The sequence below is a fragment of the Dysidea avara genome, chromosome 6, assembly GCF_963678975.1.
Source record: "Dysidea avara chromosome 6, odDysAvar1.4, whole genome shotgun sequence".
Taxonomy (NCBI): domain Eukaryota; kingdom Metazoa; phylum Porifera; class Demospongiae; order Dictyoceratida; family Dysideidae; genus Dysidea; species Dysidea avara.
Window position 1 is genome coordinate 35,004,310 of NC_089277.1, and position 27,314 is coordinate 35,031,623.

Here is a 27,314-nt window from a genome sequence, read left to right on the forward strand (position 1 = left end):
TGCAGGTCCTCTTGTGTTTAGGTGGGCGGCTGCGAGCGGTACTTCTGCTATGGTCTCCACTACCTTCAGGCACTTTACCTCTGTGTCGTTTTGGCTGTTTAGTAGTTTTAAATTTTCTCCCTCCCATAATCTTTAATTATTTTTGCACTCCTGGAGATATCGTCCTTCCATTGCTTAAACCGAACGAATCGGTAAGTCGCTTCTTGTCTCCTAGAAAACCCCCACAAAATACCTAATTATATTACACTTTTTCAAATATAACATTATAATTTCCCAGCAATGTGTATATTTATGCATGCATAGGGCTAACACACAATTTACAGTAGGCTCTAACATCGTACAGTATTGAAGCGGTGAGCACGGAAACCCCCACAGTGGTTTTTGGCCACAAATTTCACATTGAAATACAATTAAACATACTACAAACGAACCAGACTAACCTTAAACACCTACTTTTCTCGTTAGCTACATTCCTTGCACATGCGAGCGATGACATTTTAACGTAACGACATGGTGGGCTGGGCTTATAAACCGTATCCATGCAATTCTTTTACATATCACGTGACCGTATCGAGCCCGTAACCATAAAATGTATTGCGTTTCCAATCCATTATGTATTCTAGTATCTATGGTCGTACATTGTAGTACAAACTCGTAATAGCTCCAGTATAAACATTGTATCTACACCAGAAAATACGTAATTGGCAGCTTCCACAAGGAGTGACAATACTTGTGCAACTGGTTTATCTTGTTAGTATCCATGGTAACAAAGCTTTGGTGGGGTAAAGCAGCATCCGGATATTATGAAACCGAATGAAGCTTCAAACTATTTGTCTTAACCCTAATACCCATGACTGAATTAGGGATTAAATGTGTCCACTTCGTGTCACATTGTTTGTGCTTGTCGGATTTAGCCTTTCTGCTTTTATTGTCCAAGCAGAATCTACAGCAGCCTCGTTTTCCTCAGACAAAGTTAGAGCTGTCGCTTTTAGTGTTATTCTCATCCTCAGGTGGATCCTGTTTGTAATCACTATCGCGAAGACCAAAACCATTGTCGCCATCATGACTGGTCACCTCCAAGCCATTACTGCCTTCTCCGTCGCGAAAGCATTTCTGCAGGTAGACTCTTCCTCCCTCGTTTTTCAGCTTGTTCATATCTTCCTGTAAGAGTGCTAGTGTCTGAAGCCACACAAATGATGTTCTTTTCACTTTTGTTCAAAAAGGAAGCTACAGGAATCTAAATTCAAAGATTGACCTAACTTTCTCCTATCTAGACCAGCATGTAAGAGTGTACCTTGTTTCATTCACCCTCAAATTTAACCCATACATTTTTATTATTTGAAGGTACTGGATGCTTGCGCAGGCACCAAATTCACTGTGAAGGTTCTTTAACAAACTTGTGGAAACTTAGCTCATGGATTTGTCTTTGTACTTCTTCTTTCTTGAGTTATGAAATAAACGAGTACCCGCAAGTGAACTTCTGGGCCCTGCAACTTTGTGCTGGATTGCAACAATTATAATTCCATGTGCTAAAATTTATCACTGGTTAGCCCTCCAAAAGTTATCATCATTACAAACTATGGATAGATTAAACATCATAGAGAGAAGAAGAGGCTTATACATCTGTGAAGTACAACATTTCACAACTAATAATGAACCATCATAGAGAGAAGAAGAGGTTTATACATCTGTGAAGTACAACATTTCACAACTAATAATGAACCATACATTATATCCCAATGCATGCAATAAAATGTATTATATCTGCTAACCAAAGTGACCACAGGATTGATAATAGCTAAAGTGTATTTTACCATTTCAGTGGATCTCCTGATACTTTTTGCATAGACCATATCAGATTTGCAAACTGTTAACACCAGGTGGCCTCCGACAGCTAAATTAATTTAACCAAATTGTCTCTGGTGGTTTGGTATAGTAAATTGACAATTCCCATTAAAATTGTTACAATTACTAATAATGTTCATTGTCAGGAGTTGCTGGGGTTACTGGTAGTAGTGGTGATGGAGAAGGAGAGGAATCCAAACTAGTCATCGTGTTAGCTGCCACCAACTATCCCTGGATCATTGATGAAGCTCTCAAAAGGAGACTGGAGAAGAGAATATATATCCCTCTACCAGACTGTGAGTGTGTAGTGTAGCATACATGTGTGTATAGAGCAGATTATAACAGTCAGCCATTGGACATTTACCAACAAATTACCTACTGAACTGGTCAAAGATGGCCACCCGCTATAACATATCAATATACTCTAATAGAACAGTCAGCTACTCTAATGGAGAAGTCGAAGAGCTTCTAAAATGGTTACATCCCAAAAAAAAAAAAACAATTAAAAGGAATTGTCTAACTTGGGCAATTGAACCTACACCTTTCAATGAAGTGTAATTTGCACCATTCTACCACATGTTCACACACTGTGTAATGGCTTCTAAATGGTTTTTAAATGTTTGCCAGTATACAGTACGATCATAATTGTTATAGATAGTGGACCATGTCACAAAACATTGCATTGCTTAATTAATATCAACTCATCACCATGTTATTATAGATTTATTATATGTATGTGGTTTTAACAATGATACAGTGCATGGCTGCTGAAGGAATTTTGGGTGTAAAAATACTCGTCATTCCCAAGCGTTAAAAATCCACCCCAGATCCCCCTAGCTTGCTTTGCAAGTATAATCTGTGTTTACTGGCTCTCTTAATAATGTTTGGCACTCGCTCATTGTAGTAAGGGCAGGGAGTGTATCAGTGTGTTTTGTACAGTACATACTGGCTTTCATGTTAGGAGCTGTGATGACTGGAATAATCCCAGCTCGCTTTGAGCTCCTTCTCTGGAGTGGTGAAGAGTAGTTGTTCCGTTAGTAATGTCTGAGCTCCCCCTGTAGTTATTTCCACCATCAGTTTGAATGTTACATAGCTGCAAAGTATATGTGACCGTCTTGGCAAATGCCTGCACAAATTACATTTGTTTCCTCTCAGACAGTGTCCGAGGAATGGATCACCAAAGTTTCAGCTTCTGTAGAGGGTAGTTTTGAAATTATGGCACTATAGTATGTACGCATTGAGCTGGATCCTCAAAAATGTTCAATAACTCATGGATGTAATTACACACAATTTTGAAATTTGGCTCATTTGTAGTACTGCTTGACCCATTAAAAATCTTTTTGGTCAAATGTTTTACACAATATTTATGGCCAATCAACATTTTCTCCATACCTTTCCTATAAGGAAGCCATAAAAGTACAGTGTCCATTACAGTCTGTTCCCAAACTGGTATACTGTACATGTCTGTTGTTGACACCCTTACTGTCACCACTAATCATCTGGTTGGCTGAAATGTTAACTTTGTTGAGAAAAATCCACCTTTAATATTTAGCTGTTTTTCAGGATCCAGCTCAACTTGCTTGTAAAGAGCAAGACAATTGATTTGTACAGCGACTGCGCTGAAAATAAAGTACATTTGCTGCATATTTATGGCTTCTGTTTGCATTAATCTAAAACGTTAGAATTTGTTAAAATGTTCACCATGGATTGACAAATCAACCAAGATATGGCTGTGGTCACTTACGTTTATGGGTGGGTATGAAGACGGTTTAGTTGAAGAAATAACGGATAATCTTGCTTGATTGTAAACAAATGCACGTGACGCGCATACCGTTGAGGCTACAGAAATGAAACAAAAGATTTTCGAATTCTCCGTGTGCAGGTGAAGTTCTGTAGTTTTAACGATTTGAGTCTTCCTTCTGAGTAATGGCCTAATAGAAACTTAAATATTTTTTTTTGTAACATGCGCATCATGTTATAAAATTTTTATAAAATTTTGTTTTTCTCAAAACATTGCTTTTACAAACTAGTCGGCTTTTTGATGAGATGGTCACATATATATATGCTTGTTTGATTATTCTAATAGAACACACACACACAAAGGTGACAAGATATTCTAGTAAAATAGCCACTATAAATGCTTGGATAATTGACAATTCCATTAAGATAGATAGTCATGTTCTGTGTCTTACTCTAGTTGAGGGTCAACGTAAACTGCTGGATATCAACGAGTGTCTCTAACTGAAGACGTCAACCTTGATGAGATAGCCACTAAACTAGAGGGATACTCTGGAGCTGATATCACCAATGTGTACAGGTGAGAATGTTGTATTGATTCTGTTCACTTTGTGTGGTTCAATTGGGAAAGTATAAAAGCCGGAAAGAACCTATTAGGACATACACTAAAAATTGTAACGTAATGCATGGACTTTAAACATACAGATTTGTGTCTGTCTCAGAGTGAGTCTTGGGAAGCCCTCCTTTAGTATTTGAAAGTGTTATATTTACATTGTAAAAATGTCAAGCTTTGTAAAATTTGTAAAATTGTTAGACCTGTTGACACCAAATCTCTATGCATACCATGAAAGTGTGTGTTTAGTTCTTGTGGTGAAAATAAAATCACACAAAGGTTAGTGCAAGGGGAGAGCTGTGGATGACTGGACTAATCCCTGAGCTCCATTTTGGAGTAATAAAGAGAAGTTCTGTTAGTAATGTCTGAGCTCCTTCCATGACCGTTCATAATTGTAGCTAGAATGTTCCATTCTTGTTTTAAAATAATTACAATGAGATCCTCTGCTATCAAAACTGTGTGGGATTCTGATGTACTATGTGTGGTCAAGCTGTTCTGTTGGTGGCCCTTCATTATTTGGAGTGTGATAATGCTGTGTGTAGACTGACCATATCTTCATATTTGTTGTGCAGTATTCAACCAACTCTACAACTGATGTGCAAGCTCCTGCTTACATCTCTTGATTTGTAAGCAACTTTTATATAATTTATTGCTGTCTAAATAGCCGTTGTTTCATATAGAATTGGATTTGGATGTACCGATACTGGTAAGGACTGGAGTTAGTCCTCTCCAAATTCCGTGATGGTGAAAAAGTGATTGAATGTTGTGAATGATTAAGCAAGTTTACAAGGTTTGTGTGTGTGTGTGTGTGTTTGTGTGTGTGTGTAAACCAAAATGGTCATTTTTCTTACTAGTTAGTTTACAAGTATGGTTTATGTGTTGTGTTGATGTGGTGTCTGTAAGATCACACTTGTTAGTTGTTGTGTGTTTTGGTTGTCATGTTAGGAGCTGTGATGACTGGAATAAACAAGCATGCTAGCCTAACCTATATAACACAAAAAGCATTTTCCAGCTTGAAAAGACTGGCAAGGGTGGTGCAGTGGTGCTTTCGAACTTATTTGTTATTCCCCTATAGTTACCATAATGTCATCTATTGTACTTTTCGTGGGAAGACCAAGTGGAGACAAGTTCCATACAACTTCACTCTATTGTACAGGGTTATACATGTTGTCTCTTTTATACAGGTGTTACAAGATGTCACTGCTGAAAAGACTTTCAACAATTTGTAGATGTGTTATGATGGGTGACCGTGCTCAAGACTTGGTGGTTATTGTTACCAACCATGCTGACCTGTTGAGTAACTCAAAGTTAGTAGCCTCCTTGTATATTGCATTGTATTCTTTTGTGCAAATGCCAAGGAAGTTTTGTTGTTATATAAGTGTAGGTGAATAGTAGGCCTGGTAGCCATTACATGTGACAGTGATCAGTGATGAGTTAATACCGCTGCTTGGGTTGAAGTGACCATGTGTCACTATGTAATAATAATAATATTTCTTCACTATCTACCTGAGATCACTGCAGTAATTGACGCTGTACATGCAGCACTGTATTGATGTGGTCATATGGGTGTAGTGTGTACCTGTGTACATACATATGTACGTGTATATTTGTAGCACTAATGTTCACTACACACTCATGCCAGTTAATATTTACCTACAACACTTATCCTATTAGGACACTGATGTTGACTACACGTGTTATCAGTTGGTCACTTGTTATCAAACAACAATGCGACCGGTTTAGTGAGTTACTAGTTGTCTGTCTATTGTAGAGTAACTTTGTGTACTTTTGTATGTGTGGGTAGATATTCAGTACTATACAACAAGTTGTATTGTGTGGGAGAATTTTAATTCATAGACAGCTAATTTTTTTGTGATAACTTGCTTGGAAACATTCACTAAAAATTAATGCAGTCTGAATTTTTTTTTTCAAAACAAAAAAAAAGTGATGAACAGTTTTTCTATGTGATCCTTGGTTGTGTCAGTTAGTGCACAGTGTGTGATCCCAGTTGTATAAATCTGTGTTGATTTGTGTCTTGAGAGAAGAGATTCAATGCCTAATCCACCCTTGTAATATCAAGCTGTCTCTTGTTGCAAGAATATACAGATTGTGAATACAAAATAAACTGCATACCGATCACCACAGGAGAGGGGATAGTCATGCATCCACTGGTAGTTTTGTATGTCACAAAGTGTTCCCCATCTTGCCAGTAATTTAGGCAAGGATTTTATTGATAATATCAGTTACTACTTACTGGCTGTCTTGTTAGGAGCTGTGATGACTGGAATAATCCCAGCTCGCTTTGAGCTCCTCCTCTGGAGTGGTGAAGAGTAGTTGTTCCGTTAGTAATGTCTGAGCTCCTTCGATAGCTATCCTCATTAATTAAATGTTTGACGTTGCTGTAAGTATTATGTAATCCCTTTGGTTGCTTGATTACTCTAATGGAACACACACAAAAGTGACAGAATAATAGAACAGTGTAGGGTTGGGCGATATTGAATTTGTGACGTGCGATTATTGCATGAGTCATTTAATGCAATTATTGCAATATTGCATGTGAAAATTGAAACACAACAACATACAGTAGTTTGAAAAATCCATATGACTGCTTGTATTCACTGAGAATTAGTTTACAAACATGACTTCTTTGCTAACAAGTTAACCAATTGGTTAGCAATAATATTCATGAACTGTATCAAACATGAGGTCTAGAAGAGACACAAAATAGATGATAAATGTTCTGTGTCTTACTAGTTGAGGCTCAACATAAACTACTGGATATCAACCTGAAGGGGGTTTCCCTAGATAGCCACGGAATGCTCTGGAGCTGATGTCACCAATGTGTACAGGTGAGAATGTAGCTGTTCACTTTGTGTAGTTCAATTGCGAAGGTATAGAAGCCGGAATGGAACCAATTAGGATGTACGCTAAAATTTGCTTTTGATAGGTTTGTACACCATTCCTAACCATTACACATTAGATGAGTGAAACTTATCTACAGCTATGTTGGAAATTGTCTACTCCAACTGCTTTTTAATACCTTATTTAATTTCCACCATTCTGCATAAGTACTTGGTCGAATCCTTACATTGTAGTTCTATCATGCTGTGAAATTACTTCTCCTTAATACTGTAGTACCGTATTTTACTGGTTAATAGCTGCCCCCGGATAGTAGCCACTTTACAGCCTAGAATTACTGTAATAAGAGCTGCGGCTTATTTCTGAACATATTGTTGCAAGTGTTGATAAGAAACATTTAAAGCAGAAACCTGGCTAAGGAGTTGTTGTACGCCAGGAAATAGCGTTTTTGAGAGAAGTTAGAATGAATGACAGTATTGATAGATGATTGATTAAACAATAAAGGTCAGTCACTTGTGAATCCGTATAAATGCCGCAGGCTGCTGCCACACAAGCCCATAGTAGCCGCAGAGTTTTGCTTGCTGAAAGTTATAGTAGCCGCAGCTATTAACCGGTCAATATGGTGGGTATTAACTACACGTAGACTGTTTCTAACATGCCTGTTGGCAGAGAAGTTGATGATCATAATACTAGCCATTGTGTAGTGGTGTACAAGGTGTTTTAAAGCAATTGTAAAGCTTCTGTATATGTGACCTAATTTTTAGGGCTGAGCAATAGTATCGATAGTGCGATATATCGCGATAGTAAATCACTATCGTTATCGCGATAGTAGGGATATCACTATCGTGATAGTTATGATAAGCTCAGATCTGCATTAAAATGGTATTAACAACCCTTCTATACTGTTTTACAGTTGGTATTACCAGCTTTCTTACAAAGGAGTGGCCTGTAAAAGCTTTACCAAAAGTCCGTATTCATCAGCCCCTCACGCAGTTAATTAACAAATGTCCTGTGCATGCAAAATAACTTTCTATATGACTACAAATCATAGCTATACAACTAAGACTTTGTTAAGAGCAAAGTGTTTCATAAACTATCGGGATAGTATTCACTATCGCGATATTTAATGAGTAACTATCGTGATAGTAAAATTTTTACTATCGCTCAGCACTACTAATTTTAGAAAACCGTCAATCTACGCACAATAGTATTTTTGTAATGAAACTTATTCAAAAACAACAGGTAAAAAATGCAAGCTTCAGGAAAAATTTATGCAAGTTTTTATTGCTTTGCTAGCCGATTGATTCACACTCCAGTAGATAAATGCTGGGCATCATCGTGTTCCCCTATTCATAGGGAGTTCAAAAATCCTTGTTTTATCTTCATACACAGGTGAGTTTCTGAGTTACAGACGTTTGTTTATGTTGTGGTACACGAAAGAATTTACGATCTTTCTTCTTTGCCTTCCTTCCGGATCACAGAAGAATACCTTTGGCAAAAATTATACCTTGGTGGATTCATAAATTCATGGTGAGTACAATTCAACTCCGTACGCCGTTGTATCAGTAAGTTATGATGGTTTATGTAAGCGCCTGTAGATTATTTTCTCAATGTCTTCTGTACATATTTATTCACTCGTCTGGGTGTCTACCGCTGTATTTCCCACACTGCTTATCTTATGAAGCTGAAACTTAGCCAGTCCATTCCTCTGTCCCTGTAGACAACAAAGAACCAATAAAACGAATTTTGATAAATGTGTACATGTATATAATGGTTTTCTAAAATTGGGTCACATATATGCCTTCCCAGTTCAGCACTTCCTGATGGTTTTGTGACCAAATTTCTATAATATGTATCTGAAATGGTTGGTGTGTGCTGTACAAATGGTAGCTTAAGTTTGTCTATCTCTTGTAGAACTATTGAGAATGTGTTGTGTTATATAAGAGAAACAGAACCAATTTACAATAGCATTCACAATTTTAAATCCAGCAAAGCAACTGCTTGGTATTTATTTTATTATTTCTTTACCATAATTGTATTGTGCAACATGTTGTTAATTTTGTTTTCTGTCTGTGTAATAACTAATAAGTTACACTTGTACATGTTATTAATTTTGTTATTCTACTCCTCAAGGGATACAGCAACGATGGCCATGAGGCATCATATACAAAGCCTCACCCCTGATCAGATAAATACTTGAAAGAAAACAAGCTAAATCTTCCCTCCACTATGGACAACTCTAAAGAAAGTGTTAAAAAGTGTGTCAGCTGAGAAGTATGATAAGTGGATGAAAGAGTTTGGATCAGTCTGAACTGTTAACTGTTGTGTTGGAGCTAAAACAATAACAGAAAAAATGTCTAGAAACTTTTTTTATTGTAACGTAATGCATGGACTTTTGAGACCATACAGGTTTATGCCTGTCTCAGAGTGGGTCTTGGGAAGCCCTCCGTTTAGTATTTGAAAGTGTTATATTTGCATTGTAAAAATGTCAGGTTTTGTGAAATTGTTAGACCTGTTGACACCAAATCTCTATGCATACCATGAAGGTGCATGTTTGAAAAATTAAGTTCTTGTGGTGGAAATAAAATCCCAAAGGTTAGTGTGTGTGGTACCCCAGGGAAGAGCTGTGGATGACTGGACTAATCCCTGAGCTCCATTTTGGAGTGAAGAGAAGTTCTGTTAGTAATGTCTGAGCTCCTTCCATGACTATCCATCATTTTACATGTAGCTAGCTAGTTAGGAATATTCCATTCTTGATAAAAAAGGTAATCACAATGAGATCTTTAGCTATCAAGGATTCTGATTTGTATGGCAATTATCAGTATCAGTAAAATTTACTGCTCTGTATCAGATCGGTAGGTATTTTTCTGTATCAGTGGAACCCTAGTGGTATGTGTGGTCAAGCTGTTCTGTTGGTGGCCTCACTTTGAGGGATGTCCAAGCTGTATTGGTGGGACAAATGGGACAGTCCTAAGGATATCCACCCAGTCCTATATGGGATATATGGTACATCCTACCGAAATCCGACGGCAAACTTGGACATGAGTGGAGGTGTTAAACTCAACCTCATTTTGTGTGTTTTACAGGTATAGTTAACTACAATATGTAATTAGCCTTACATTTGCTAGAGTATATGGCAATTGGGTAGACTACATATAATGGTCATTGAATGGACAACAACAAGTATATGTACCTTTGAAAAATACATTTACATACAACTATGTAGACTAATGTTAGTCAACTAAAGCTATTTCTCCTCCACACTTCAGATCCCATCTAGCTGCTAGGAGGTTTAGGAGGAGTTTGACTGTTGATCATTTCAAACAAGATGCGCCATTCTCCATCATCATCCTTACGCCAAATAATGGCAATACTATAAACATATTAAATAGTCATAAATAGAACATTCCAAATTTCATAATGCAATACTTATGCACTTGCGTGCCTCAGTAAAAAAAAAAAAGCTGTGAAATCATAGGTTACCTGAAGTCAAATTTAGCGATTTTGTATATTGGTGAAATTTTATGAATTATTATTTTGTGAATTGATGTAATTAACTAAGCTTACATTTTGCATGGGTTAGTATAAATATAGTGGGGAAAAAACAAATTAAAATTGTTAAATTTAGTCACCTTAACGGTACAAAGATGAGAAACAGCTGGAATCATGGTGCCAATCAATTATAATAATTGCTGTGTGTTATTCAGAAAAAAAAGCTTTGCGATGTCTAAAAAAGTTACTTAGTAGAACATCATACTGACATACATGATTGAGTACATTACACTACAAAGTAAACTAGCATGATGAGAGACTGAATGCCAGGTAGCACATGCTGGCATGTTAGAATAACCTTCAATATTATTAGTTGCTAGTGATGTGAATTACTTTCCAGGTGTCCTATCATACAGCACGATAGTAACTGTATATTAGGGATCACTAAGGAACAAGTTTTTCAGGAAAAAAATTATCACCCTAAAAACCAGCCTCACACTGCCTTGGCAGTATTGGTGAGGTATGAACAAACCCAAAGGTGTCTTCAGAATGACCAAAAACACTTGAGATAAAAATTGCAACAGAATTTTTTTTTTTACTGCCTGCCTGCTTGATGCCCTCAGACAAGTGTAACTCAAGGCTATGGGCTTGATTTTTTCACTGTTAGACATCGCTTCAGCCCATGCAAGTGATGCCTTTTTTAAGGAAACTGCAGTATGTACAATGCACACATCATGGACCCACCTTCACTCTCCTTTGTGCCCCATTTCTTTTCACTGACAGTGCAAGGTGTTGGCTCATGGTAGTCCAGATGGCTTTCTCTCTGTTGACTATCACATTTGTTATGAAAATAGTCTTGTTTTTTCCATAGTGATCGAAAAGTGGTTTCTTGTCTGTAATGCTGCATAATGGGCTGAACATGGATGAAAACAATGCATAATGGCACCTAATTATAGATGGTTGGGCACATGCTCAGATGCAAAATTAATTGTATGGTATGTCTTGACACAATTCTTCCTTTTGATACAGTATGCTGGGTGGGGTTTACCAGCCATAATTATGTTATATAAAATTAAATAAACAAATAAAAGGAAAAATTAAGAATCTTAAAGTTGGATTAGGAATCAAAGAAAAAAGTGAAATAGCTCTACAAGTGGTGAAAAAAAAACAGAGGTTGCCTATACCTGCAGATAATATTATACTAGTGGACATTTAATCCCTGATTCAGTCTTGGTTATAGACTGAAATTACTTTGCAGGTGTCCTATTAAAGTAGCTTTACTGCTGTTTTTTGACAATAGAGTAGAAACCCATTCCATGTAAAAAGAGTCATCACTAACATAAAACACTGTATTTGAATGTAATGTAACTAAACTATTATATGTATGTACCGTAATTCGCTTATTTTCGTGCAAAAAAAATTGTAATCAAAATTTTCATGTAAAAATATTTTGTGTGATCTATATGAATGACTGCTTTATTAGAGTAGTTCGATCTTACACAAAAAAAGAAAAAAATTCGCATAAGAAATTTTCGTAGAAGTTTTGCATATGAAAATTATTTTAAAAGCAAATTGTGGTGAAGGCATGCGTGTTTGTGATTCTAATTATTGTCTGAGGAGTGTGATAATCTCTGTCAATTACACAGAGGATGGCTAGTAAACACATCAGTATACTGAAGTCTTTTATTGTGCCCAAGAGTGGTTCCAGTGTTTCAAAATTTGTACCATTGCGAAACTTCCCATGTTGTTGGAAGGAGAGACACTGGTGGTATAGTTGGAATTATCTATGCAGAGTAAGACACCAACTAGATTACGCCACAGCGAAGAAAAGCGCAAGATGGCACCTACAGAGTTCGTCTTGTTCGAAGAATTTCAAGCTTTTTGCTTTGGAGAAGCCATTGCTCTTTATTTTCATGACCTTAAGTGACTGCTGAAACAAGCAATTCCAGGGTTGGCAGAAGAAGCAGCTAAGTCATTATTATTACACCAGTTCTTGCAGGTTTACCCAGACCCATTAGTAGACAGCTGCATGCTGAGATGACCTTGACGCTGTTGTTCAATGAGCAAAGCTTTTGATGGCAGTTAAATCAACATGAAAAGGCTGCAGCAATAGCATCCACTTGAACAACAGAATTTAACGAGCTGAGGATTCAAATTCAACAGCTGACAGAACAGGTGGCTGCACTAACCACTAAACCAAAGAGTGAAAGTATGCAACATTGTTATTGCTGCAAGCAGCCATCAGCATTACTGTTCAGTAAGAAGAGCCAACAAAGATGCTTTACAGGGACACTTGGCAAGAGATTGCTGGCTGGGAAACATACAGGGGATGCCTGTATGGGGCAGCAGACGTCCCCCTCACACTTAAGCACTATGCAGGGACAGCTCCAGGGGGATTTCTGAGGTTTCCAGAAACTAGTCAAGTATTCTTAGGTGACTGATATATTCATGATGATACAAAAGGTTTGATAGCTATTATTCAGGTAAACAACCTCTAATTTACTCAATCACACCTTTTTAAACTTCCATAGCAGAATGTCTTCCCCTCGCACGTTTTACTCATTACTCTATTTAATGTAACCAAACTCCTTATGATGCAAACTTTGTTCTATATAATGCAGACTTTGTTCTTAATGTGCTGCCAAGTGTGACATAGTGATGAGCATACAACTGAAAAAGCATTAGTTAGGTAAGGTTTATATTTTTGTCTTGATAGCTAACTATCTATAGCTGGTTACCTTATTTACATAGACTCTATACCAGCAACCACAAGCAGCCATGAATCTCCTATCATTGCTAATGACTTTTGTTTATAATGTGAATAAGTGTTTGACAGATGCTGAGCAGCTGTCAGCTTTCAATGATCACTATCAACCATGTAAAAAATTATCAGTTTCGGGTCCATGAGGAGTATGGAAAAAAGTGGTCCTTTAACCCACCCTGGTTAGACAACCAAAGGTGGTTAGTGTATTCTCCTACAAAGGATGGAGCATATACTGTAAAATATGTGTTCCTTTTGGAATAGAGCAGAATTCATCAAGGCTAGACCATTTAGTGAAGTCTCCACTGATATTTGGACAACTGCTTGTGAGAATTTGAACAAACATGCCTTGAAATCACCTGAACATATAAAGCTGCAATGATTAAATGTGAGGATTTTATTACTATGAAGGCAGAGCAAACTTCGATAGATTCGCACTTTAACACAACTACTGCTATGAATATAGATTGCAACAAACAAATGTTGGCTTCCATTACTGAAACTATACTTTTTTGTGGCCACCAAATATTTCACTTAGAGGACATTGAGAATCTTCCAATTCAAACAACCCAGGTAATTTTAAGTCCTTGTTACAATTTCAAGTTGACAATGGTGATGAAATACTGAAAGAACACTTTTCTACTGCTCTGGAAATGCTCAATATACTTCCCAAGATGACATAGTCTCTTTGATTGAAAGTCAAATACAAAAAAAAAAAACATTTTAGGTGATATTGAAGCAGGCAGTAAATTGTTTGCTGTTATTGCAGGAACTGTTCTACAGTGACAAGGAATTAGATTTGTTGATGCAAGCAATATTATTCAAGAAATTTTCTGGGCTTTTTAAAATGTGAATTTGGTACAAGTGGAGCACAGTTGGCTGAATTAATTGAGCATACCTGTAATAAAGCCATGAAATTAGACATGGCAAGATGTAGGGGACAAGGGTATGATTGTGCTGGGAATATGGTTGGGGAGTATAGTGGAGCTGCCAAGCTTATCAAAATAAAATTTCCTGAAGCACTGTAATTTCACTGTGCATCACAAAAGCTCAATTTGTGTATTGCACATATGAGCAAAATAACTAGTGTAGTGAATATGATGGATGTGATAACATGCTTTGCCAGTTTATCTTCAATGTCTCTCCTAAAAGGCAGAATGTACTGGAAGAATGCATTTCCAAATATCCGAACACTTTGAAAACTAAGTTGTGTCCACTGTGTAGAACCCGTTGGGTAGAGAGAATAGATGCACTTGAAACAGCACTTGACCATCTTGAAGAAATTATTGGTACATTTTCACATATTTCAGAGGCCGGTAGCTTGTATTTAGAAGGTTGGACTTACATTATAGTTTGTAATGAACAAATGTAATATGTAATATTATTACTAGTTACAACCCTCAAAGTAGGAGTAATATGTAACTCGTTACTTTTTTCAGTAAGTAATATGTAACTGTAGTGTGCTACATCGTGTAAAAGTAACGAGTAATATGTAACTAGTTACATTTTTAGAGTAACGATCCCAACTCTGTTAGTTAGACATCAAAACACAGGGTTCTACGGAATTTAGAAACCCTCGGGCCCTGTAGTAGCGCCGTCACTTCGCTTGTGTGCCACAACACAGGGCTTTTTGGGTTTCTAAATTCCGTAGAATCCTGTGTTTCGATGTCTAACTATTATTTAGAGACCTGAGGTTAGGGCTCTAAGTTTCATTTAGAGACCTGTTGTCACGTGATGAGAGTGTTATGGTAAATTCAACAACACTTCAAAGAGTTTTCTATGTCACTGATATAATTAGTGGTTGTATGGTTAGTGAGATTTTGGTTTTTACCTTCATCAGCCATACCAGCACTTGACCAAGCTAGCTGTCAAACAGCTGCTTTATGCATATTACAGCTACCCCAACAATGTTCCACATTCACAATTAACTAGCCATCAGTAAAACTACTGGTGTTGCTGAGTTTACAGCAAGCACATTTGCACTTGTCTGCTTGTCAGCACTGTTGCTATTAGACCATCAACACACTTCAGCTGTACTATTGCACCTGTTTGTAGCTTGTCGCTTCACAGCCAGTTGTAATAAAGCTATATTATATGGAGGATCAGTATATATACTCACCAGTGGGCTTCCTAGGAAATCTTTGATGATGTCCCGCACAAACAGATAATATGTTTCTATGCAACAGAATAATTTTAAAGGGACTCAGAGGAGCTGGGATTGTGCGCTTATATATTATGCTGATTGTTTCATTAATTTGTGAGTTGTATAATGTGTATGTGTTGTTCTGTGTTGGTAGATGGTTGTGATTAATTTTTTTGCCAGCCTAGCAATGTTTCCGCCATTTCTGTTATTTCACCATTTCTGCTAAATATACCATCCCCCAGTGTCCAGATGGTATTTCGCACACTGGACATATAGAACTACTTATGCAAATGTAAAGCTTAACAAGCTGATTTGTGTACAAATGGTGCTATATTATATCACAAAATCAGTCATCTAAGAATAAGTTGACTGTTACCAAAAACACTTTAAACATTTGGAATTTGAAAGAGTACAGGGGAAAAGTGTTTATGGAGTACAAAGAGATACGTTGACGTGACCTAATGATTCATATAATACGTATAACTGATCATGAACAATTTAACACTACATGCTCCTTACTTCATCGTATCCACTACTTTGTTGTCTTTGTCAAAAGATTGACTTTCATTTGTGTTAAAGATATATTCACCCATCGGATGCAGTTCTTCTTTAGAAGCCTTTACTTCTACAACTCCAGTTTTTGAAAGTTCCTCAACTGCTCTTTTCGTAGCTGTAAAATTGATACAAATTTATTACAAAATTATGGCTATGTTCTACATAGCCATTCATCACACATATATGTACACCATAGACGTAGATAGGATAGGGCGTGGGTGGGCATTTGCCCTACCATCAAAATTGTTAGTTGCCCAGCCATACTATGCAAGACTTTAGGTAAAAACAAACTAACACACAATATTTAGTACACGTACCACAATGTTTAACTCATACAACTAGTATATTTAAAATTATTTGCTTAGGGATCCAAGCAATAAAAGTAGTGAAACAAGAGGCGAATGATGGTATACAGTATAGCACTAATAATGTAAAGTTTAGTCTAGACCGATCCCTTGTTGCACTCACCAGCTCGTCCTTTTAATGGTACACTCCCAGGAGGAATGAATGTACAATCCTCAGTGTAGAGTTTGGCAGTTGTATCAAAGTCCTGATCTTTAAACACAGCAAATCCTTTCTTTAGTGATTCCAATATTGCATCGATCCATTTCAGCTGTAGGTGATATATGCATGTTGTACGTATGACAAGCTATTGTGGCCATTTATTTAACCACATATTATGGAAGACCAAAAGGCCTGGGATAGAAAAATCTTTTTTTTTAATGTGTGTACTCCTACTCACCTATAGTTGCACTGAGACTTTGCAAACTCACTTATAAACATCTGTAGAAAACAGTTATATACTGTGGGGTGTATCTTCGTAACTTGAAGTAAGCCACCTAATCATTGTTATCAAGGAGTAATCTGTGACACAATTTTTTACTTCAACGGTAGTGTCCGCAATGTGAAAAATTGATATCCTCCAATCAGCTATACCTAACTATTGTCATGCACGTAAGAATAACACCAGCGTGGTAGTAAAGTTTGCCACTTCATTCTGGTAGAAAACAATAGGAATGTCTTATAATCACTTGAGTTTTACTGCTGCATTTTGTAGGGTTTTTCGTACGCCTCGATATTCACCCTTAACATTCTTCAAGCAGTCTCAAAGTATCAATGGTTTGGTCAGATTCTGGTGGTAGTACATGCTGTGTGGTTTTTCGATGACACACAAAATTTTTCTTCCTTTGGCAGCAACTGTGCCACGGGTCAGCAGTGACCAGTACTACTGTAGGTAAAGTACTTGCGTGTGGAGTATGGTTAAAATTGAAACTTGTTAGCACGAACCATCTATACACTGCATGAAAATCGGCCAAAAGACACATTTTTTTGCAAAAACAAACAAACAAAAAGAAAACTAGAGTGTGCCATGCATGAATCAATGAAACAGTCTCCAACACCAAGGATATGAAGCTTACAAACACCTAATAATATGGCTATATTGTCTAATAAACATATAGAGTAATCCAATGCATGAAATAGGCACTCATGTGATCGAAATTCAAACTACAGCAAATACACTAAAGTTTATTCCAGTGATCTTAAAATCAAATGACAATAAGTTGGCATGCATCAGATTGTGCATCTCAATTATCACAGCAGCCTAAGATTTGGCCTATAATGCTGTCACAGTATAAGACTCACTTGTGCTGGCCCAAACAATGCCTGACTAAACAGTTAACACACAAGGAGAGTATGTACTACTATGTTCCTTTACAGAAAAAATGGTTCATCATTGCTCTTTGCATTTACTGAGTGAGGTACCCTCATTGTTAGGTGTGTAAAAGCTTTGTATCTTTACCACTGGCGATTGTTTTACGGATTCATCACCCATTCTGGTGTTTGTTTGCAAAAATTGTGTTGTTTAGGCCAAATTTCAGCATATAAATGGTGCAAGAAGGTGCTTTATCTAGTACTGATCCACAGCACAGTTGTTGCTCTACTTGTCTTGTGTTCCAGAAGAAGAAAGTTTTGTTTGTTATAAGCAAGCCACATAGATCCTGCTGCCACCAGCAATAACAGACTATTTGAACAGTGTTGAAGGTGAATATCAAAGGCTTGCAAAGAGCTTACAAAATACTGCAGCAAAACATCACAGTTTAAGACATTTCTATCATTTCCTATTAGAAAAAAGTGACAAACTTGGCTGCCACACTGGTACGTATGTAACTCAAGTTAATTACAGTCACAACAATAGTTAGTCGATTGGAGGATATCGATTTTTTGCGTTCCATGCTCTATCAAAGGGCATCAACTGTTTTGAAGTTGAACATGTTTTGTTGTTTTCAATATACACATGAAGAAATTCTCCACAACAAAACAGACATTATTGTGCTTAATCACAGAAATGCTGTAAATTTTGCAAGCAGAGTGCCATTGTTTTACTGCCACACTAACGTAATGATGATTGACCAAGATGTCAGAATGTCCTGGAGAGCATTCCACTCCAAATATCCACCATTCATTTTGCAATAAAATACAAAATGATTTTCAACCTTAATAACATGCCTAAAATTTTCTGATTTTCTTCTGCTATAGCTCATTCAAATCATCATTCACTGCTCTTTCTAAATCTACTTGGAATTTGAGGTATCTATCATGTGTCGTGGGTTATTATACCATTTATAACATATCCCCAAAACACCAAATACAAAATGTATGGGGGAATTTGCTACACCTAGATATTGACGTGCCAACATTTCTGTGAATAAGCCAGTTGGATGCAAGGCCTTAGGAATGCAATTAATTCTATTGTGCAGCTACTGGATGCTGTGTGGATGCCCACAAAAATTTATTGAAGTCATTGGGAAATAATCATAACTGACAGTAAAACTTCGATAACTTACAAAGTACGTATCTCATTTTCTATACATGGAAAGAAACTACCTTGATTTCTTTGTCGTTTGATAATTGCCTGCTGTGAATGGACAGAAGATGCCCGTGTTATACTGTAGGGCTGTGAAGTTGGAAATGTTACCAGACAAGGTTTCCCACAGCTAATATTCATAAGTTCAGAGTCAGAAAATCATGTAGGAACTAGGAACTCCCACAAATCTTAACAATAGCCTTTGTTGCGAATTGCTTCACAGGAAAACAGTGAATCAACATGATGGGCCAACCAAGTTAACAGCATGTTCAGGGAACCCAGATACATTATCTAGGTGATTGCAAATGTAAGGCTTGTTCTTGTACTGTATGTCTGGTAAACAAGGGTAACAAAGCAGCTGCTCGTGTGTTTCATCTCCAAAAAAAAAACATTTTCATCACGCATTCTAACCTTTGTTGGCTAGCTTGCTAGTGGCTTGGTGTATTTACAACAGACAAACACCACAGGGTGTAGAAATCAATGTAGTTTTAAAAAAGTGGGTGTGGCTTTGCAAAATGTCTATTAAGCTCTGGCAAGGGGGTGGCACTCCAATATATCCGATCTTCGTCCTCGGTCAAAGTGGTCAAACTTGAAATATAAGCCTAACTTTTGACTTTGACTAAAACTTGTGCATGACTCTTGACTGAATTTCTGTATATTTTAGTAAAATTACGTTGACGTTGCTATTCTAAAAGTATCGATCGTGGTATACACTTTACAAATCATGCTTGTCCTTTTATCGTGGCTGATGCACGTTACAACAAGTTCACAACAGCGGCAAGCAGGAGGGCCGACGATTGAGCGGATAGAGGACAACGTGTCACACACTACTCATCGCGTACGAAAAACATGGCATACAGTCACACATTACAGTATACGCATGCGCATAACCTAAGGCCTAAAATACAATAAGGAAATACAATAATGAATATACTATAAAGTCAGTTCATGACATCCTCCGGGCCACGCAAGATCTGGGCCCAATCTGAGACTTGTGCTCTAGCTTTAACTGCTGCTGACCGTTGAGGTCGTGAGGGCAATTGGGGTTCAGTATCATGAGGTACCGGTGTATCTGGAGTACTGTCATCCAATATACCTTGAGAGTCTGGCGTTTCTGTTTCTACATTCACTTCCAATGGATAAAGTTTGATGATAGGTCTATTCGTAACTCCATTTACAGTGCGAATAACAGCTGATCTTACTGCATTATCATGCCCTCGCTGTAGTTCCTTCACCACTGCCAATTGCCATTTCAATCTAGGAACATCATCATGTACAATGACTATATCGCCAACCTTGATTCTTTCCTTGTTTGTACCATTATTGACAGTGTGAGTTTCTCTGAGAGATGTCAGGTATTCCCTTTTCCATCGATTCCAGAGATGTTGGATTATTAGTGCCTGGGCCTTTGCCTTCTTGCTGAGAGTGTTGTGTAACTTAGAGCCAACTTCCTGGTAGTTCTCATCAATCACTTCATCTTCAGCAGCGAGAGAGTGTGGCACAGTGTCAATAATCCTTCCATAGAGGAGATGGGAGGGCGTTAAGGGCTCTGGTTCATCTAAATCCGAACTAACATATGTCAGAGGTCGATTGTTGAGGTGAGCTTCAATTTTTACAATGATTGTTTGCAAGCTTGGTAGAGTAACGTAAGCACGACCAAGAGCTTTCTTGAGAGCATTCTTTGTTAGTTCAATGAGGCGTTCCCAGTATCCACCATACCAGGGTGCACGACAAGGGATGAACTTCCATTCTACTCCCTGTCTTCCTAAGCCTTCCTGTATGGTCCTGGATTCAAACAATGCTCTTAAATCCTTAGCGGCCGACATGAAGGTAGAAGCATTGTCGGACACAACAAGTTTTGGCAGGGACTTTCGGCTTGCAAATCGTCTGAAGGCTTGTAAAAATGTCTCTTCAGAGAGGTCAGTAACTACCTCTAGGTGCACTGCTCTACTACTTGCACAAGTGAACAAGCATAGGTACGCCTTAGATTCTCCTCCGGATGTTCGAACATACAGTGCTCCCGTAAAATCTATTCCGGTGACTGTGAATGGGTTCATCATCTGCAACCTGTGCTTAGGAAGTGGAGGTGGGCTTGGAGCCTTGTAATGACTTCCAGACAATTTGTTACAAGTAACGCAGTGTCTCAAGATACTTCTTACATGTCGCCTGGCTGCTGGTAGCCAATACAGTTGTCTAAGGTATGTCACGGTGCTATTTGTGCCACTGTGGAAATGCCTTTGATGAATATCTTGAATAATGAGTTCAGTGAGCCAGTGCTTCTGTGGCAACAGATAAGGGAACTTCACTTGTTGAGACACTGGGGCATTATGTATCCTTCCCCCACAGCAGATAATGCCTTCGTTGTTTAGGTGAAGGCGTAGTTGACGTATTAGTGGCAAGCGAGATGCTTTGGACTGGAGATTGGCAATTTCATTACAGAAGGAATGTTGTTGGACAGACTTGATCCACAATACCTGTGAATGGCTGAGTTCAGTTGGAGTTAGATGTCCAGACAACTTTGGTAATGTTCGCTTAATGTTGGTTATGAAACGCAGTACGTAGGCTGTAATTCTAAGAAGTTTTGTCAGCTTGCTATATCTGGTGATGTCAATGATCTGGCCAAGTCCAGGCTTGAGAGTAGCAGGTGTATCTGTAGCTGGGAGAGTTGGTTCGACTTCTTCATCATTGGTTTGGACATGGAGGACAGTGGCTGGAGACCATGTAGGCCAGTTAGATTGTGATGGTAACCAAGGTGGACCATGGGACCATAATGTTGATGACTGTAACTGGGTTGAAGAGATTCCTCGGGTTAGAAGATCTGCAGCATTATCATCCGTATGACAATAACCCCATACAGAAGTAGGAAATAAGAGGCAGATTTCTCTGACTCGATTGGCTACAAATGGCTTAAGCTGTTTCTTGCTAAAGATCCAATGCAGTGTGATTTGGCTGTCACTCCAAAGTTTGATCTTGATGGAGTCTAACTGGGGTTGTAGTGTAGAGTGAATGAATTCTGCAAGCTGCGCAGCTGTGACAGCTGCCCTCAATTCAAGTCGAGGTAGTGTTGTGGTCTTCAGTGGTGAGACTCGTGATTTCGTCATAACAAAGTCAACTTGTCCTGCACTTTGCAGGTACGCTACAGCTCCATACGCTTTTGTACTCGCGTCAGCGAACACATGTAGGTAAACAGACTTGTTTGAAGACATGACAGAATACCTGCGTGCCATTACCACACTTGCTGATTGTTCGACATCTGCTGCAACTTGAAACCATCTGTTGTTGAAGTCATCATCCAGGGGTTCGTCCCAGTTCACTTGCTTACGCCATAGTTCTTGTATCAGTAATTTGGCTCGTACGACTATTGGGGAGAGCCACCCAAGTGGGTCATATTGCTTTGATGCTGCTTGTAATATGTTGCGTTTGGTCATGACAGTGTTGTCATTTGTAAGTCGACGTTGTGAGAGTGCTAGAGTGTCTGTGCAGGTGTTCCACTTCAGACCAAGAACACTAACTGTTGTGTCAGTGTCAAGTACTCCATCAGCTTGTGCTGTTGCTTGTAACTTGGGGCTATTGGATGCCCATGAACGCAAGTTGAAATGTGCAGTGGCCATAATGGATCTGGCATCAGTGTAGTAGCTTAAAATCTCTTCCTCTGTTTAGCATCCCGAGATTACATTGTCAACATATAGGTTGCGTTTAATGTCAGATGAAACTGGAGACTCGTACAGATCAAGATGACGGTGTAGAGTTGCACTTAACATGAACGGGGAGCTTGTGGACCCAAACAAGACTACCTTAAATCTGTATGTGGTGAACTGGCTCTCTGGATCATTAAGGTTTGATAACCACAAAAATCTTGTGTAGTCTCTGTCCTGTTCGTCAAGTTTAACGTGGAGAAAAGCCTTTTCAATGTCGGTTGACAAGGCATACCGGTGTAAACGAAATCGTAACAGTATCGCACATACATCAATTAAGGGTGTGTCACCAACCAATAGGCAATCATTGAGACTAGCATACTTTGGCGATTGACGACAACTGCAGTTGTATACAATTCTCACCGGAGTTGTAGAGGAATTCTTGTACACCGGATGGTGTGGTATGTAATGAACTCCAGTGGTGGGTTGGTCACTCTCAGTAGGTGTACGCTCAATGAATTGACGTTGTTCTTGTTCAGTGATGATGTTACCGTAAAGCTGAAGCAAAGTTGGATGGCATCCAAGCTTTCTAGCAAGTGCACGTGTTTGCCGTTCACAGATTGCCCGATTAGAAGGGAGGAAAGGATGATTTGGTCTCCATGGGAAACGAACTACATAGTATCCATCCTTGTCACGTGATATATGGTCCCTCTGATACATTGCCATGAATGGTTCAGGTGATATGTCAGTAGAATGTTCCACAGGTGTGGGAGTGTCTGAGCTAGTGTCAGGAGATGAATCAGTACAATCACAAAACTCGAGATTAACTGCTAGAGTTGTGTAAGCATGAGTGACATGGGGTTCTGATTGCATAGGAAGTGGCCCTGAAAGTAGATATCCAAACTTGGACTCCATGGCAGTTGGACCCGTACCCCTGACAATGTGATTGCCCATGATCTCCCAATAATGGTCGACACCAAGTAACAATGAAATCTGAAATTTTTGTGTAAAGCCAATAGGATGGGCCAACTTCAAGTCCCGCAAATAAGGAAGGCTGTGTAAAGTTGAGTTAACAAAGTTTTGAACAGGTGCTGCTATCTGGGGTACAACTAAAGCTGAAATTGCGATGTCACCAACATTGGTTTCGAGCATGAACCTGATTGTGTCAACCTGGTACTTAGAGGTAGTTTCACCACCAAAGCATGATATACTCAAGTTTTCTCTATGGTGGGGGGCGCAAGCCCAACTTATCAGCTAAAGTCTGTGTTACAAAGGACCGTTGAGCCCCTTCATCAAACAATGTTTGCGGATACCCTGTGGTTGTCAGCTCTAACAAACGCTACAGTGGTTTTCAAAAGACAGGCTGGACTAGAATCTCGGTTGCCAATCAGGGGCTGTGTAGCTGTAGTAAGGCCAGCAATTGGCTGAGTTGGAACAAAACTCTGTGATGTTGGATTCAACGTACTTGGCAATGTCTGAGAGGATTGTGGGGGCTGTGGATTGTTCTGTGTGGTAGGGTTTGTTTGGGTTGCACTAGGTGTGCTTTCCATTCCACACAAGCTACTGTGGTGCTTCTTGTGACATCCCCTGCACCTATTCTTTGAGTTGCAATTAACAGCCTTGTGGGTTCCCAAACAATTAAAGCACAGCCGTTCCTTCTTCACTATATCCAATCGCACCTTTACATCAGTTACCACATTACAATACACAGCACTATGTTGTCCCTTACAATACACACATATTGGTTTTGCATTCACTGACCTCTTCTCGCCTGCTGACTGTCCTTTTTGTATACCCGTGAAAAAGGATCCAGTGACACTGGATTGACTATGATCATCACGACTTTCCTGACCAGATTCTAGAATAGTAATCTCTCGTTCAATTCCAGTACGAAGTTCATCAATATCCCACTGATCTGAGGTGTGATTCCGAGTGAGATTCTTGATTACAACTGGTGGCAGTTTCCCTAAAATCAGAGAGACTAACAAATCTCCATAGGTGTCCTTGCTCTTCACCAATGATTCCAAACCTCTTATGTGGCTTTCGACAGTGTCATACAAGTGCCTTAGACTAGATGCAGTATTGGAAGTGTCGGGTAAATTCAATAACGCTTTCATGTGTGCATTTATGATTTTCTGTTTCTTTCCGAATCTGGCTTGCAGTAGAGAGATGGACTGTTCATAATTGGCACTGGTCAAAGTAAATCCGCTTACAGTTCTGGATGCTTCACCCTCTAGTAATGATCGCAAGTAATTGAACTTCTCAATGCCTGTGAGTTTGGGGTTTGAGTGGACAGCTGATTGGAAGGAGTCCCAAAATGTTTGCCATACAAGCGGGTCTCCAGAAAACTTCGGCAAGTCAAGCTTGGGTAATCGACTGGCGGGTGCAGATTGAACTATGGACTCTCTTGATGCAGAGTCAGGGGGAGTGACTGGTGAGACAGCTGTGGTATTGTTCTTCTCTAAATATCGCTTCAAACGTGTCAACTTCTCTATTAAGGTGTCTTGGATTTCTATGGTCTCAAAGGTGTCTCGTTCTGAATCATCAGCTCCTTCAATCATGGACTGTATTTTCACATCGAGTTGCTGCAATGATTCAGCCTTGCGGTTCAACTGGTCAATGTATGACATAACTAAACTAATAGTGTCTTCAGTAGCGGGTTGCATCAGGTCTAGTTCCTCTATCTTGCCATAGATGCGCGTTAAGTGTGTGCGGTACGCTTTGCGGGATCCCTTTAACTTGTCCATTCCCTCCATCCTGGTTTGCTGTAATAAAACACCAGAAAAGAAATGTTTACCAGTGAATTGGCTTGCCTTGACGGGTACCGTTATTCACTGCCACGGTACCACGACGTCTGCGGGACGGGTTGCAAAACAGCAAACCAATCCTGGTCACAGCACCAATATCGTGGCTGATGCACGTTACAGCAGGTTCACAACAGCGGCAAGCAGGAGGGCCGACGATTGAGCGGATAGAGGACAACGTGTCACACACTACTCATCGCGTACGAAAAACATGGCATACAGTCACACATTACAGTATACGCATGCGCATAACCTAAGGCCTAAAATACAATAAGGAAATACAATAATGAATATACTATAAAGTCAGTTCATGACACCTTGCAAAATTCTAGCTTGACTTTTGACTTTCATCATTTTGATCCAGGACGAAGATCGGAGTACAGGATATAGAGCGGTTTCATGTGATGTCACAGGTGTGGCATTCAATTGAAACGTGTGGCAAAACATGTGGCATTTGTACAGCCAGGTGCTGGGAAAATTGTGAGTTTCATTTTCCTGTTATTGTAACAGCCAAACTATGTCAGTATCGATTAGGGCTGAAACGATCATGGGTTTTTAGTATTCGAGTACTCTCTAGAGTTAATGATCAAGTACTCACGAATACTAGTTGCATGTAGTCATACCCATTTGATATGTTTTGTACTAGTGTTGTTCCAGTTCTCAGTACTGGAACTAAAATAAATCCAGTTTCTGCCCTTTTCATTCCAGTTCTAGAACTGGAACTGGAACAATAATTTTGCTTCTCTTAAGACTGGAACTGGAACTAGAACTATAATTTTACTTTCTTCAAGACTGGAACTAGAACTAGAACTATAAAGAAATTTTATCAAGTACCGGAACTAATACTGGAAATGGAATTGGTCATAACCATACAGCTTTTGCTAATGAGATTTTATGTTTTTATAAGGCCAGGATTTATCTGCAGACAAAAGCACTGAATGTAGTATATAACTTCATAAAAGATGTATGTATTACAACCATGTATACATCAGTGTGCTAAAAACTGCTTGAAACAACTGGTTAGCTATAATAATTAGAACAGAATGCAAAATGCTGGCTCAGTCACATGTTATGTCTGGTTCAGTGTTTGATAATTACATGTAACTACAAGTCTTTTAGTACCACCCTATAGAGTGTTAGGGTTATAGTTGTTAGTGTAATAAGGCTGATAACTACTATACAGTATTGGCTACATACTATACAGTATTAGCTACATATATGAAACAAGTAAACCTGTAGCATATTAGCTTATATAACTTAATAGTGAGTCTCCATATTTCATTATGGGCTTTTGGTAATACTTAAGTTAAAATAAGTGTTGTTCTCAGTAGAATATCAAGTAAATGTCATGGGAACTAGAACTGTAATTCTAAAAATTATGGTTCCAGAACTGGAACTAGAACCGTAATTCTAAAGATTATGGTTCCAGAATTGGAACTAGAACTGTAATTCTAAAGGTTATGGTTCCAGAACTAGAACTAGAACTGTAATTTTAAAGATTATGGTTCCAAAACTGGAACTAGAACTGTAATAACGAGCTGATACTGGAACAACACTATTTTGTACCAACATTTAACAGTTTACAGCTTTTCAATAATAGTAATGATACGCACACTGTATTAAATTACTGATGTTTAACTTAGTGTTCCTGACAAAAAATCATGCCAATCGAACTTTACAGCCTTCATTGTGTCACTCACTGATGACAAACACATCATGTGAGCTGGATCACGTGTTCTTAACGAGTACTCGAATACCAATTTTACTATCCGAGTACCAAAATCCTTAATGAGTACTTGTCAAGTATTAGTATTTATTTCAGCCTTAGTATTGATAATTGTCTGTTATCAGGTACTAACATGCTAAGACTAGTGAGAGCATAGCCACACATACTTATCTGTTATCAGGTACTAACATGCTAAGAGTAGTGAGAGCATAGCCACACATACTTATGATGATTATGATTGTGATAAATGGAAGGCAGCAAAATGCTGATTATATTCG

The 27,314-nt window shown here is 38.6% G+C and overlaps 2 protein-coding genes across 7 annotated transcripts in view; one reads left to right on the plus strand and one right to left on the minus strand.

Moving 5' to 3' along the window:
• The window catches only part of LOC136258178 (putative cell division cycle ATPase), a 34,419-nt gene extending 24,839 nt beyond the window's left edge, over positions 1-9,580 (plus strand). For all 3 annotated transcript variants that reach the window (XR_010702605.1, XM_066051498.1, XM_066051499.1), the window contains 8 exons: positions 1,992-2,141; positions 4,043-4,162; positions 4,768-4,821; positions 4,876-4,985; positions 5,380-5,502; positions 5,870-5,937; positions 6,950-7,044; positions 9,188-9,580. The gene's annotated coding sequence lies outside the window, so the exon portion shown is untranslated. The remainder of the gene's footprint in view (positions 1-1,991; positions 2,142-4,042; positions 4,163-4,767; positions 4,822-4,875; positions 4,986-5,379; positions 5,503-5,869; positions 5,938-6,949; positions 7,045-9,187) is intronic.
• Positions 9,581-10,219: 639 nt separating this feature from the next.
• LOC136258179 (uncharacterized) overlaps positions 10,220-27,314 on the minus strand; it is a 53,401-nt gene continuing 36,306 nt past the window's right edge. For all 4 annotated transcript variants that reach the window (XM_066051500.1, XM_066051504.1, XM_066051502.1 and 1 more), the window contains 3 exons: positions 16,474-16,618; positions 15,970-16,120; positions 10,220-10,427 (listed from right to left, as the gene is read on the minus strand). In XM_066051500.1, the coding sequence (XP_065907572.1) occupies positions 10,331-10,427; positions 15,970-16,120; positions 16,474-16,618 (393 nt within the window). In that variant the 3' untranslated portion in view covers positions 10,220-10,330. The remainder of the gene's footprint in view (positions 10,428-15,969; positions 16,121-16,473; positions 16,619-27,314) is intronic.